This window comes from Amblyraja radiata, chromosome 11 (assembly GCF_010909765.2).
Source record: "Amblyraja radiata isolate CabotCenter1 chromosome 11, sAmbRad1.1.pri, whole genome shotgun sequence".
NCBI classification, from domain to species: Eukaryota; Metazoa; Chordata; class Chondrichthyes; order Rajiformes; family Rajidae; genus Amblyraja; species Amblyraja radiata.
This window is the reverse complement of record NC_045966.1, coordinates 27128435-27144332: the sequence shown is the minus strand read 5'-3', so window position 1 is coordinate 27144332 and position 15898 is coordinate 27128435. Positions and strand designations below refer to the sequence as shown.

At 45.1% G+C, this 15898-nt stretch overlaps 1 protein-coding gene across 1 annotated transcript in view; it reads right to left on the bottom strand.

The window, feature by feature from the left end:
- neurl1b (neuralized E3 ubiquitin protein ligase 1B) overlaps positions 1 to 15560 on the bottom strand; it is a 61649-nt gene extending 46089 nt beyond the window's left edge. Inside the window, exon 1 of the mRNA XM_033029587.1 lies at positions 14936 to 15560. Coding sequence (XP_032885478.1) covers positions 14936 to 14966 — 31 coding nt within the window. The 5' untranslated portion in view covers positions 14967 to 15560. The remainder of the gene's footprint in view (positions 1 to 14935) is intronic.
- Between the last annotated feature and the right edge of the window lie 338 nt (positions 15561 to 15898).

Sequence of the window (15898 nt, the reverse complement as noted above, 5' to 3'; positions counted from 1 at the left end):
TGAACGCAGCCCCCAGCGATAGATGTTGGCGTTGAACCGGACGACCCCTGTGCGGAGCCAGTTCAGGGCGACCCACTCTTTGCGGGGCAGTTCCGAACCGGGTGGGGCGTGCTGATCGGTACAACAGTGAATTGCGGAGGTCATGAAGTCTGTTCACAGCTGGTTCTCCATGCTCCTAGTTTGTTGAAACCAGAGCCACAGAGAGTCACTGCATGACGGGAGAAGGGGCGACGAGATGACAGGCATTGAGGTCCCAGTTGCTGTGAATCCTGGGCGAGTTGGTGCAAATATCGCTATTGCGGAAGTTTGGTGTCCGATGGGGCCTTGCACTCCAGCCTGTGAGTGAAGTACTCTCTGCGAAGCTTGGCGGGTGAGCACTGGCAGAAGATGCGTCAGAGTAGGGCGTAGGAAGCAGTTGATGATCTGCATGGTGTTGTTGAGGATGGCGTCTAGCTTGCTAGTATGAGCGCTGCGGCACCATGCTGGAGCGGCATACTCAGCGGCGCATTACACAAGTGCAAGAGCACTGGTTCAGAGAGTAGATGTCCTGGCGCCCCATGACGATCCAGCCAAGCAACGCAGGAGGTTGTTCTGCACCGAGACTTTAGCACGGAGAGCTTCAGGTCAGCTGCCGATCTAGGTTCACCCCGAGGTATGTAGGAAATGGGTTATAGGCTAGGGGTGACCCATTGAGGGTGATGAGCTTCCTTGTTGTTCAGGTGAAAGGCTGTTGTGGTGGCTTTTGCCACACTCAGTTTTAGTCTCTAGGTCTTAAGGTAACCCGTGACAAGTTCCATATCTGTTGAGAGCACATCGTCCACGTTTGACCAACTCCTGTCCGAATGCAGTAGGGCCAGGTCATCTGCGTATCCATACTGGTGCGAGGTCGTGCATGGCAGATCGCTGATATAGAGATTGAAGAGCATGAGGGCCAGTACCGATCCTTGGGGGACTCCGTGTCTTAGGCTTCGCAGTCGGCTAGATTGTCCGTCGCTGATCTTGAGTATAAAACTGCGGTTTGCAAGGACATGCTGAGAATGAGTTAGTGACTATCAAGTTTTATGATAATAGTTATCTGTTCCCCACAGACTATATCGCTATTGCGGAAATGCAAAGAGAGGAACTCAGCGGGTCAAACAGAATCAGTGGAGAGAAATGGACAAACACTGTCCACATCTCATCACCTCTGGCAATCTCCCCTCCACAGCCTTCAACCTTATAGTTCCCCAGCCCTGCACTGCACGCTTCTATCTCCTTCCAAAATTCCACAAACAGGACTGCCATGGCAGACCCATTGTTTCTCCTTGCTCCTGCTCCACAGAACTCATCTCCACATACCTTGATTCCATCCTATCCCCCTTGACCATTCCCTTCTGATCTATATGCGAGACACCTTACAAGCCCTTCAACTCTTCAATAACTTTCATCTAGCCCCTTTATACCTCCACCCTCCACCAGTAAGATCTCAAGGGCCTATGATGCCTGTGCTTCCTCTATTTAGTAGCCTGTGTTGAACAAACTGTTTTTTTTGGACTGCCTATAAGAGAGCTTCAGATAGCCTCATTATCCAGTTGTCAAATTGACTAAGGGATGAGTTGTTAACTATCTATTCAGACGCCTATCTTAAATATTTGCTTTCAGCCAGACTAGATTTCTTAACTCTTAGAATTTCTTAGAACTTCTTTACTCAGAGAGTGGTAGCTGTGTGGAATGAGGTTCCAGTGGAAGTGGTGGAGGCAGGTTCGATTTTATCATTTAAAAATAAATTGGATAGGTATATGGATGGGAAAGGAATGGAGGGTTATGGTCTGAGTGCAGGTAGATGGGACTAGGGGAAAATAAGTATCCGGCACGGACTTGTAGGGCCGAGATGGCCTGTTTCCGTGCTGTAATTGTTATATGGTTATATATGGTTAAGACAGACACAAAAGGCTGCAGTAACTCAGCAGGTCAGGCTGCATCTCTGGAGAAAAGGAATAGGTGATGTTTTGGGTCAAGACCCTTCTTCAGATTTCTTATCTCTTCAGTCATAAGAACTTGATCAAGTCCCATCCCAGAATCCAGAGCACTAATGTATAAGGTAATGTTCCAGTAATAGACACAAAATGCTGGAGTACCTCAGCGGGACAGGCAGCATCTCTGGATAGAATGAATGGGTGATGTTTCGGGTTGAGACTGTTCCTCAGACCCTAAATGTCACCCATACCTTCTATCCAGAGATGTTGCCTGTCCCACTGAGTTATTCCAGCATTTTGTGTCTATCTTTGGTTCAAACCAGCATCTGCAGTTCCTTCCTACAACGTAATGTTCTAGTATATGGCGCAGGAAATCCAACGCAGTTGGAAGTGCCATTGTTTGAACAAGACATTCAACTAAGACCCTACGTGCCGTCCCAGATAATGCAAATGATGACTATTTTGAAGGTGAGCAGACTAATTATTCTGGTGTCTATCTAATATGCAAAAACAACTTACATGTCAGTTTCATATTTCGGTGAGTTGCTGTCTGCACATTTTGCGCTGCATTTCCTATGGCACAAAATGACTAAACTTCAAAAGGTCGAAAATTTAGCTTTGAAGCACTTTGGGAAGACCAGTGTCCATCAAAGTTGCTGTATTGATCTTGCACTATTTTAAAACACCATAATAATGCTAAACCTCATCTGCCTTAGTTCATCTAATGCCGAAACAATCATGTGTTATGCCTAATTTCTCTAATTTCAGATAGTCCTTGCTTTCTCCCTCCTACCCTACCCCTTCCCAGCTCTCCCACAAGCCTACTGTCTCCACCTCTTCCTTTCTTTTTCCTGCCCCCCCGACATCAGTCTGAAGCAGGTTCTCGACCCAAAACGTAGCCAATTCCTTATCTCCCTAGATGCTGCCTCACCCGCAGAATTCCTCCAGCATTTTTGTCTGCCATGTATTCTGCCTTTGTTACCTCTAGACTTGCCAAGTTCAACTCAAATGTAACTCGATCCAAAATACCCAGTACTCACTCACTGACTATATTGGTTCTTGCTTGACCAATACATTGATGGACCAGTGTTTTTTTCCAGGCTACCATACCTACAATTGAGACCCGAGTTATAATCAGGACGAGCAAGACAAACAGCGTCAATTCCAAACATTGTAATTCAAAGAGATTATCAGGTGAGCACCCTTAGTAAATCCTGGCTCATGGCCGCACAGAGTGGAAAAGGAGCATTTGACATGGTATTGACAAACTCAGGTCCATAGATCAGATGCATAGGAAAGAGTGTATTTCCTCACAAACTCTATGAGATCTTGCTTGAGCAATACCTGGATGGGCCAATGTCAGTCAGTGTCCTTTTCCAGGCTACCATCCTGTCCACCCCATTAGCCACTTCCTGTGAAAGAGTCTGTGGATCCCACATTGGTTACATTACATCCCACATTGGTTACATTAGCCACCGCAGGACCAACAAAATAACCTCAATCCTAACGGCCTACCCAAGAAGAAGATCCTAGATTTAAAACATTTTCCAAATCCCTTGCTCCAACCTATGCTTGCAATCCTGCCTGCAGCTCCCTAATTCATCTTGTTCCCCTCCGATTCTGGCATCAAGCACATTCCAGATTTTAATCACCCATGGCTGACAGCTATACCTTCTGGAAGCAAGGGCCAAAGTTCTGGAATTCTCTCTGAAGTCCTCTTAGTTTTATTATCTCCTTCGATCAAAGCAGTAATCTGTCATAATATTGTCTTAGGTGGCTCAGTATGCTAACATTCCTCTGAGAATAAACCCAGTCTTTCTGCCACATTAAACAATCCATCTAGTAGACATTAGATTATGAAGACTCAAAAGGATACAGCAGAACATAGTTCAGTGGTGTGTAGTAGTGAAAGATGTAATTTAATCCAGAGCCAGCTAATGCACTTTGAGAGGTCAAATTGTGGGTGGACATATAGAGTAAATGGCACAAACCATAGGAGTGTAGGATGTACTTAGAGATTTTGGGGTAATAGTCCACAGCAGCATGAAAGTGGTGACACAAGTAAGAAGATAGTGCAAAGCCATTTGCCATGCTTGGCTTCAGTGGCTGAGCCAATCAGCATAAGAGTTGGACAAAATATTGGTTAGAGATCCATTAGAGTATTTTGTACCATTCTGGTCACCACACTGCAGTAATGATGTGGTACCAATAGAAAGTCAGCAGAAGAGGTTCTCCCCAGGATGTGGCCTGGAATGGAGGGCTGTAGTTGTTAGGAGAGATTGGAAAGGTTGGGTTTATTCTCACTGGAAGTTAGGAGACCGAGGGGGTGCCGTTACAGAAATTTAAATAGGACAGAGGAGTCTAGAACCAGGAGGCACAGGTTTTAAGGTGAGAGAGAAACAAATTAAAGTAGATGTAAGGGGTAAGATTTTCACACAGAGGGTGATGAATGTCTGGAATGAGCTGCCAGATAATGTAGTGGAAGCAGATGCAAATACAACATTTAAAAGCTGTTTGGTTTACTTCCATAGGAAAGGCATAGAAGGATGCAGCCAAATGTAGGCAGATGAGACTAGCACAGATAGGCATCACAGTTGGCATGGAGGATGTTGGCCAAAGGGGCCCACGTCTGTGCTGTAAGTTTCTATGATTCAAAGAAAAGAACCTGGTATTCAGGTGGAAATGCACTTTGCTGCTTGATAACAGAATTTAAATGACTCCTTGCTCAAACAGATCCAGATCGTCATCTTCAATGCTCATCGATGATGTTGAATGATTTCACTAATGTGCTGCAGGCTGAGAATTCTAAAAGGATTTAACACTTGCAGGAGAGAAAGGTACGGAAAAAGAATCACCACACATGCATCACTAGTTACCACAACTACAGAGAAGTGTGAGATGTTGCATTTTGGGATGTCTAACAAGGGCAGGACCTACACAGTTAATGGTAGGCCTCTGGGGAGTGTTGTAGAGCAGAGGGATCTAGGGGTGCAGGTGCATGGTTCCTTGAAGGTTGAGTCGCAGTTAGATAAGGTGGTCAAAAAGGCTTTTGGCACATTGGCCTTCATCAGTCAGAGTATAGAGTATAGAAGTTGGGAGGTCATGTTGCAGTTGTATAAGATGTTGGTGACACCGTATTTAGAATATTGTGTTCAGTTCTGGGCACCATGTTATAGGAAAGATATTGTCAAGCTTGAAAGGGTTCAGAGAGGATTTATGAGGATGTTGCCAGGACTAGAGGGTGTGAGCTATAGGGAGAAGTTGAGTAGGCTGGGTCTCTATTCCTTAGAGCGCAGGAGGATGAGGGGTGATCTTATAGAGGTGTATAAAATCATGAGATGAATAGATTGGGTAGATGCACAGTCTCTTGCCCAGAAAAGGGGAATCGAAGACCAGATGACATAGGTTCAAGGTGATGGGGAAAAGATTTAATAGGAATCTGAGGGGTAACTTTTTCACGCAAAGGGTGATGAGTGTATGGAACAAGCTGCCAGATGAGGTAGTTGATGCTGGGACTATCCCAATGCTTAAGAAGCAGTTACACAGGTACATGGATAGGACAGGTTTGGAGGGATTGGGATCAAGCGTAGGAAGGTGGGTCTAGTGTAGCTGGGAAATGTTGGTCGGTGTGGGCAAGTTGGGCCAAAGGGTCTGTTTCCACACTGTATCACTCTGTGACTCTAACTAACTTTAGAGGGTTTTCATCTATTAAATTATTCTCTTGTTGCTTCAATTATATTTCAATTTAAGACAGGGATTGTGTTCATTCAAAGCAAATAGTAATAGTTTAACAATATCAGGGAGTATGGGGATACTGTGGGAAAATGGCACTGATGTCAAAGATGGCTGTGGAGGCCATCAGTGGATATTTTTAAGGAAGAGAAATTCTTCATTTGAACAGGTGGGGAGTTATGGGGAGAAGGCAGGAAAATGGGATTAGGAGGCAGAGATCAGCCATGATTGAATGGCGGAGTAGGTTCGATGGGCCAAATTGCCTAATAACTCCTATAACGAGAGCTTGTGAAATGGTGAAAGTGAGAGTACATGCTGCTTCTGACCCACCTCATATCCAATTTTTTCTAACAATATAGCCATCTTTTCCTTTCTCCCTTAAAAACTTACCTTGACTACGATTGTTTTTCTTTAAATACAGCTACAGACACTGATCGTGCTAGTGCACATCAATGAAGTGTTAATATTGATGTGCCAACAGTGATTGGTACAATAATTCCAAGTAAATTTCTCTGTAATATTTTGTGTAATACATTGTGACTATCTTAGAATTCTGACCCTTGGTTTGAAATGTCCTCACAAGTAGAAACTTCAGGTGGAACATCAGATAGAAACTTGTCTTCTTCACCCAGCACTAAACAATTAATGGAACCCTCTCTGGCATGCATGGTGGTGGTGAAGGAGATATGGGCAGTTGATATTTTAGCATCAGTAATCAAAGGCAAATTTCCAAGCCATCTTCTCTTTATCTTCTGTATTTTACTTCGGAGTCACGTGAGTGACTACGTGAAGAACCCCGCCACGGCGCATGCGTGTCATATCGCTACACGCATTGCAACAAGTCACAGCAAGGGGGAACGACGTTCCCATAGCGGCAAAATTTGAAAGCCAGGAACAGCAGGTAAGGAGACTCTGCGTTCCAGAATTTGAAAGTCGGGAACAGCAGGTAAGAAGACTCTGCATTCCTTCCACTCACCTTTTAGGTGGAGACATGGACCGGATCCATGAAGGCTGCGGGAAAGCTGGCGGGGGAGAAGCGCGGAGTCGCGGGCAGCTGGCAGCAGCAGCCAAAGGCACGCTAATCTCCCGTAATGGGAACAGCTGTGCCCGACTTTCGCTCCCGCACCGGGCCCGGCCGGGCGGGAGAGGGAAGCAAAATTAATGTTCCCCGCGCTGGTTTTTTCACAAGGGGGGAAGCTGGACAAAATAGTGTCCACAAGTGCTGCTAGGAAGCTGGCTGGGGAGGACCGCGAAGTTGCGGGAGCCAGCAGCAGCTGAAGGCACAAGCCCCGTAAGGGATCAGCTGTGCCGACTTTTGGTCCCGCGCCGGCCAGAACATCACGGCCGGGCGGGAGACTATTTAAAGAGGGCCGTTGACTTTTGGACAAGTCAATAACGGCAGCAGACGGGGTGGAACGACGTTCACCCGTAGCGACAATTTCAACCTGGACCTGCAGGTAAGAGCTGCGGTCTTTTTGTGTTTTACCATGCTGATTTCAGGTGGAGAAACCAACGGGCTGCGACAAAGCTGGTGGGCTAGACGGGATCAGCTGTGCCAGATGTCGCCTCCGCACCGGCCAGATCCACTGCACGGAAGGGCAGTAAGAACAAAGCTGGAGAGGGAGGACCACGGAGCAGCAGGCAGCCAGCAGCAGCCAGCGGCACTCGGATCACCGATAGTGGGATCAGCTGTGCCCGATGTCGCCTCCGCACCGGCCACATCCACGCAGCCGGGCGGAAAGGCTAGACACAAAACAAACAAGGTCGTGGACTCAGAGGAGTCCGACTTTGAACAACCGCGGGCAGCCAGCGCCCGAGAGAGCTGGAGCCGGATGGAGCGGTGTATGGAGCTTTGCTCCAACGTGACAGACTTCGGGAGATGGAGTCGGGTCACTGTGGGCCCTATCATAAACCCACAGCAGTACCTCTTGAAGGGCTGCACAGTGCTTCTACCTCATCAGAGGGGAGCACTGCGGGTCAGTTCTGGGCTGACCTGGAAGAGGGGTCCGCAGAAGGAAAGACCAGTGTGCAGGGGGTGCAAGAACAAGAGAACCTACTGGAACCCACTATGGCCAAAGACAGCACCCCTACGCACCCACCAGCAGAACTGGTGAAAGCTCGAAGGTCCGGTACCCAAAACATGAGTCTTTTCAGGCCATGGCCCAGGCCGGCCTTCTTGGAAGATGCGGGGACCTCCAACGCCAACCAAACCGAAAATCCAGACCCCAGCGCGACAACAGCAGCAAAGAACCTACAAAAAGTAAACCTGCCACTGGTAACTATGGAGGTAGGTGGATCTGGTTCCCTACAATATACAGGGATCACGGAGGTTGGGTGGAGATTACACTCTTTCTGAATGCATGGAGCATGATAACAACCGATACTTACATCTTAAGCAGTATCTAGGGATATACAATAGAGTTTATACACAAGTACAGCCCTCCAGTTCAACATATACTGAACCGAATGTTCGTGCCTTCTGATAAAGGAATATCAAAAGCGCAAGCTGAACTGAAGCGGCTTTACATAAAAGGTGTAATTGAGAAAACTCAACACGAACCATTAGAATTCATGTCCAATATATTTATCAAAAACAAAAAAGATGGTGGTTATCGCATCATCATAGATCTGACAAAATAGATACCTTTGTTACTCCTTAACAATTAATTTCCTAAGGTTACTTCAATGGCCAGCATCGATTTAAAAGATGCTTACTATTCAGTGCCTATACGACCACAGATGTTACTTAAAATTCAACTGGATGGGACAACTCTGACAGTATAAAGCACTGCCAAATGGTTTATCATCAGCCCCAGGCTGTTCACAAAAATTTTGAAAACAGCCTTAGCGTTTCTACGGAAACGTACTTACATGGTCATGGCATATTTAGATGACATACTCATTGTGGGCAAAACTTTGGAAATGGCCAAACAAACTGTAACAGCCACAAAACAGTTATTTGGAAAACTGGGATTCATTTTCCATCCAGTTAAATCTAAACTAACGCCTTCCACTACTATGGACTATCTGGGGTTTCACCATTGACTCAGTTCACATGTCGGTGACTCTGCCTAAGGGAAAGGCTAGAGATTTAATAGAGGCTTGCAATAACCTCACTGACATCAGCAAACCATCCATCAGATTGGTAGCAAAGTAATTGGCATTATGATGGCTGCCTTTCCAGCCACACAATTTGGACCTCTACATTACCAAAACTTACAGAGAGCAAAATACAAGCACTCTAAATTATGCGGGTCACTTTGACAGATCTATGAAACTACCAATCAAGCAAAAATGGAACTAAAATGGTGGATAGATAACATCTGGCTTTGTTCCAATCCAAACATTGTCAGTAACCTTTCCATGGTACTACAAACTGATGCCAGTGCACTTGGGTGGGGAGCCACCAATACCATCACCAGCTGTGGAGGTAGATGGACTGCCCAGGAGGCATCATTATTACTCACACTGGGCATAAACTACCTGGAAATGTTGGGGCATTACATGGCCTAAAGTCATATTGTACTGGGTCATATCACCAGCATGTTAGACACAGATAGACAATACCACCGTGGTAGCATACATTAACCACAGGGTGGAAACAAATCGACATCATGTGACAATCTAGCTATACAATTTGGCAATGATGTATCCAGAGAGATATTTGGATATCAGCCACTTACCTACCAGGAAGACTAAATTCAGTGGCAGACACCAGGTCACGCAAACTTAATGAAAACACCAAATGGATGTTGAATAAAATAGTATTTGCTGATATCACAGCAAAATATGGAACACCAGATATCGATTTATTCGCATCTAGACATAACCACCAGTTATCAAATTATGTTTCATGGGAACCAGACCCTGGGGCAGCGGCGACAGATGCATTTTTGCTGCATTGGGGGGGTGGGGGGGGGGGGGATTGTTTATTTACGCATTCCCTCCTTTTCCTGCCTCATCAGTCGGGTATTAAGGAAATACAACAAGACTCTGCATCTGGTATTGGTAGTACCCCGATTGGCCTACACAACCATGGTTCCCAGTGGTATCAAACATGGTATTAGAACCATGTATCACCATCCCTCATAGACCAGATTTATTGCTACAGTCTATATCAGGGAGTGGGCGATGCTCTGCCATAAAAACAACATCACCTACAGAGACATGAACATCCCGTCTGCTCTGGAATATCTGGCAGACCTCCACTATGATGAGGGGCTCAGTTAAAGTGCCATCAACTGCGCCAGAAGTGCCCTATCGACTTACCTATGGCAGGGGACAGAGCATTACACTGTTGGGACTCACCCACTGGTACAAAACTTATGAGGGGAATTTTTAATACTATCCCCCAAGAACCAGATACTCCCAATTATGGGATGTAAGAATTATCCTGAAGATGCTCAGGATTTGATCTCCAGCAACAGTTCTGTCCCCACACAGACTGACATTAAAACAGTCATGCTAATGGTATTGGTCACGGCACAGAGGATACAGTCACTGCAAAAACTAGACTGGACAACATGACTTCCTCAACAGAAAATATTACGTTTCATATTTATGAGTTAGTAAGCAGAACAGAAAGGGATCAGCAGGCCTCAATATGCAATTAGGTCATACCCAACAGATGACCGTCTGTGTATAGTAAGACATCTGTCGTTATTCATGGAGAAAACGAATATCCTAAGAGGCAATGAAAAGGCACATTTTGGTCAGCCATTAGCAACCACACCAAGAGTGACGGTCCAGACCATCTCAAGATGGCTGAAACAGGTGCTAACACAGGCTGGGGTGGATACTAATATTTTAAAAATCTCTTTCCACCAGGGCTGCAGCCACATCGGCAGTGATACAGTTGGATGTACCAATGGACCAAATCCTCAAGGCAGCAGGATGGTCTAGGGAAAACATTCCAATTATTTTATAATAAACCAGTAATGAAACCTGGAACGTTTGCAGAAACAATTTTAAGTTCTGTAAATTAATTTAAACCCATAAAAAGGGGTTATAAATTTGTGTTAACAAATTTTATGATTTCAATGTCGAATTCATGTCCAAATTATGTTAACACAATTCCTCCTACAGTCAAGGCAGACGTGATGCATGGACTCGTTTCCACGGCATGAAATCACAGAGCTTTAAAATCTTCACGTAGTCACTCACGTGACTCCGAAGTAAAATAGTAAGATTAAACGAGAACTTACCAGTTTGAAGTTTGATCTGTATTTTATGAGGAGTTACGATGAGGGATTACGTGCCCTCCGCTCCCACCCTTGATCATATACTTAACTGGTATCTCTTCTCTAATCTTACTATGTTTAGTCATTACAGTTATCTGTGATTTCACACCGCTGCTTTGAAGAATGACACGCATGCGCCGTGGCGGGGTTCTTCACGTAATCCCTCATCGTAACTCCTCATAAAATACAGATCAAACTTCAAACTGGTAAGTTCTCGTTTAATCTTACTATTAAAGATATTCATAATTTTAGAGAAAGTATATGTAACCCCAATAATAATTGTAAGTATTATTTATTTTGGACAGTGTTTGTTTGGTGGGTGTTCTTGGTATTAGTGCTGTTCCTATAGATTTAGGGTTGTTTTGCTGTTACGTTTTCTATGCTGTGACTAAATATTTGAATAGTTTTTCCATGGCAATGCATTTACTTTTATTCTAATTTGAAATTGAAGCATCCAATGATTTAATCTGATGTTGTGTGGATGTGACTCTACTGAAATACATTACTAAACCTGAACAAAAAAATGAGAAAAAAATATTATAACCTTTCCAAAAAACATTTTTGTTGATAAAAATATCTTATTGCTTATAATATTTTATGCCTATTTTATAAACTTCAGTTGGAGAGTTATGGCTATTTTTCACCATAATGAAGTTATGGAAAGTATGCAGATGAGCTTTGCTAAAACAAGTTGGAAGGTCTTTGCTGTCAGTAACTTGAAAAACTGGGTTTCAGTTAAGGTAAACAGCAACAAAATATCCACAGGTCAGTGTGGACACATCACTAGAGGGCAGGAATAAAATATTGATGTGAGCATGTGGAACCTTTTGGTCGCTCCTTGAGTAATTTTTAGAATGAAGCAGTACAGCTAATTTCAAAAATAAAGTTCTGTCTTTTTGCTGTAAGAGTTCCCTCTGTTGCTATTTTCTCATTGAAATAGATTGCTGGCACTCACAGTAAGTGAATGTAAATGCCTCATTATAAGCCCTACAAAATAGATTGGGCAAAAATGTAATTTCAATATCAGAAACAAGGAACTCCAGAGTGTTCAAGAAGGAACTGCAGATGCTGGAAGATCGAAGGTACACAAAATGCTGGAGAAACTCAGTGGGTGCAGCAGCATCTATGGAGCGAAGGAGATAGGCAACGTTTCGGCCCGAAACCCTTCTTCAGACTGATGGGGGGTGGGGGGAGAAGGAAGGAAAAGGGGAGGAGGAGGAGGAGCCCGAGGGCGGGGGGATGGGAGGAGACAGCTCGAGGGTTAAGGAAGGGGAGGAGACAGCAAGGGCTAGCAAAACTGGGAGAATTCAATGTTCATGCCCCCAGGATGCAGACTCCCCAGGTGGAACATGAGGTGCTGTTCCTCCTCCAGATGCTGGTTTACCAAGGAAAGACACAAAATGCTGGAGCAACTCAGGCATTATCCCTGAAGAACACCGATAGGTGACGTTTTGGGTCGTGATTCTTCTTCAGACAGATCATTTTGTGCCAATCATTTTAATATTGTTACTCAGAGATATAAAGCTAAATAAATGTCCCTGAAACCAATCAGCAGGGCCACAGTGGAAATTTAAAATCCATGGTTGAGGGACAATCCTTTCTTTGCAGCAAACTAAGTATCCTTCTTTGACTGACCTAGCCCTTCTCCACTTTTGTAATCCAGCTCCACTCTGCAAGTGGACCACTGAACTGCTCACTACTCCCATCATATCCCTACTGTTGGGTCCAACCACGACATATGTCCAGGTTTCATTTGTGCTGAGCTCTGCCGACAGTTCTCCCAATGGTTCATGCCCCTCATCCCAACTACCATCCCCAAGGAAGAGCTATTTAAATTACTCTATACAGGATTGTGGACTGCTGGAGTATCTGAAATAATGCTGGAAGCTCAACCCGTTATATTTTTCAAACAAGGATGTGCACTTATGTTAAGGAAAGGAAAATGTAAGAGAATGGTGTGGTGGTGGTGATATGTGGTGAATCGGTCTTTCTATGAGCTGTAAACAGACACAAAATGCTGGAGTAACTCAACGGGTCAGACAGCATCTCTGGAAAAAAGGAATAGATAATATTTCCGGTCGAGACCCTTCTTCAGACCTATGAGCTGGCTGCTGGTGTAAAAATAACCTATATTTCTGCACCTAAATATTCCCAAAAATATTTGGTAAAAAATGTGTTCTTTCGCTTTTCTAAATGAAAAGTTAAAATATAACCAACACGTGTGGAAGATCAGAAAATACAGCTGATCATTGCCTAACAAGGGTTAATTTCAAAATGTAAGGCGCCCTCACGCGCAAACATCTTCGTGGTACGTTTGGTTAAAACGTTGCTTTAATCATTCCAAACATCTCTAAAGATACAAAAAAACTTCGGCAATGCAACGAAAATAACAACCATCTTCCAACCCAGTCTCGCTTCTCCTAATCCGCCAGACGCTCCCGCCGTGCACATGTTGACTGTATCATCCCCTCAAATAGAAACAGCATTAAACATCCTCCAGGGCACACCCTCGCCATATCACGGCTAACTCCAACGAACAGCCTTAATGACAGCTTGGACAGTTTGATGTTTTCAGAGACTGCAATTCTTGAATTAGAAAGGCCCGCAGTGCTAATTTCGCCAAATGCTTGGAAAGAAAATATTTCATGGAATGGTTGGCATACCATGTTTCATATTGTACAGGATGAAATGTGAAAGTGTTATTTCTAACAATATTGTTTCCTGCAAATAAGTGGCGCTGCTATACTGAATGAGCCTTCTTCAGATGGCGAGCATCCCCCACCCTCGTGGCTTTATTACGCGGGGAAGGTTGTTAATCGCAGCGCTGGTAGTCAGTAGCAACTGACACATCATCCCTTCTTCACCTGTTCGGAACTTTTCTCCGACGTTCAAGGCAATGAAACACCCTCTGACTGAAACCCCCACTGCCCTCCGACAGCTGAAAAATGGAAATCCCCACGTAGCAGTTGGTTGCTGCAACTATAGATAGCAGAACTGTCACACGGAGCTTAGTACAAAGGCACCAATAAATCTATTTTTTTACACAGCAACTGACAGCTCTGGGAACTGGTTTCAAGTATCCTATCTCTTTCGATGCAAACCCACCCCAACTCCCTCGCCCCCGCTTTTCACATGAAAAAACGCCCTCATAGGCCCCCCCAAACCTTTATATCTATAACCAACGCCCCATACCTTTACATTAATAACCGGTTGTCAGGAAAAGTCTTCTACTAGATTCTCTATTTAGATTTCGTTGCAATGACTAAAGATCAGAGGTGACTGCCCGAAAAAGATTTGAGTGTCTAATCTGCGAGAGGTTGATACATCTAAATTCATTGTTTATCAGTGTGTGCATTGACACAATGAGGACTTAAAAATCGTGATCAAACCACATATGACAGCCCCGGGTCTTAGAGTCTATCCAGTTTCCAAGGCTTCCTCGGGGTTGGCGGTGATAAATCCAGATTCATTTTGGTTATAATTGACCATTCTCGACCGAATACGATCATATTTCGTACCCGGCGCTCAAACGGGGCAACTGGTTCACCGTTGGGAGGTGAACTGCCCGTCGAGACTGCGTTTTACGCCCACGTTAACCGGCTCACAAGCCGCCGAGGCTGGGTGTGGGAGTGAGACCCCGAGGCAGCGCAGCTTCTACCGATACTGGGCGCAGCGCAGCGCAGACAACGCCTGGAAATCAGGAATGGTTTTGGAAAATCCTCTCCTTTACCCACCCATCACAATCCCCGGCAGAGGAACCCCCCGCCCGCAGCCTCGGCTGTGTGAAATGTGCCTCACTCACTGGGGTGGCACACGTTAGCAAGCGAGACTTAACCCACAGACATATCAAACCGCAGAATAATGCCAAATTCACTTAATTCCCCAATTTGAATGGGAAACATTTAGCTGTTCGCAGCTTGTTGTTAAAGCCCCGTAGCGCACAGAATGAGAGCGAAGAGGGGAGCAAAGGAGAGAGGGAAAGAGAGAGAGAGAGAGAAAGCTTCCTACCTGCATGTGTTTTCTGAACATTGTTTCCCATCACTTCCTTTCATTTACCGCAAGGCAGAGCTAGGGTATTTCTGTGTGGATATGACCAGGGCTGTGATCTCTCCCCTTGGCTTCAGAAGGTCCATCCACTCGGGTGAAAGCGAGTTGGTTTTGTTTTTAAGAGGAACAAAACGAGCGGGGAGGTTTTGCGGCTCAGATGGGAATCTCCGGGGCATCGCCTGCTTTCCACACAAAAGAAATCTGGGCAACGAGAGGCTGGTCGCGGACGTTGATCCACATCGGGGAAACTCCAAGCCCGGTTTATCTCTCTAACCTCACCGTGTGGAAATGGCCACGCCGTGAGACACACACACACACACAAGGCGACGCTTCGCCAACCCACTGCTCCCCGACTTGTTAAAAGTCAACTACTTCCGACTGCAATCTATAATGATCCTAGCAACGGCGCTGCCCATCTCTCGTCACCGTCTCCCACCGCACTGAAATCATTAAACCCATGCCGCCAATCCCGCGATGATTTTCAGCACTTCAAGCCCTTCGCTTGGAGAAAACAGCCAATGTTAAAACCCACTGATAAGCCCCAGACGCAGAACCAACATCCTCATTGTTTTCTGTCAAAGGGTCTCCCCGCCCGACAAACACACACTTACAGTCACTTTGTGATCAGAAATCTGATTCTTAATCTGTGTCTGGCTGTGAGTGCACAACGGTCCCCTGATAGAGTGGGTGGTATATCAAATGAGCAGGTACAATAACAGTATTTAAAAGACATTTGAACAGGTACATGGATAGGAACATTGAGGGGGATAGGGGCTAGGCACTGGAAATGGGACTAGCTTGGATGGGACATGGACAACATGGACAAATTGGCCTAAAGTTCTAAAGTAGTGCGTGATTCTTGGGAATGGGGGAAATTCCTATATTTAGGATCTTGATAGCCAAAGGCCCCATCAAAATGATCAA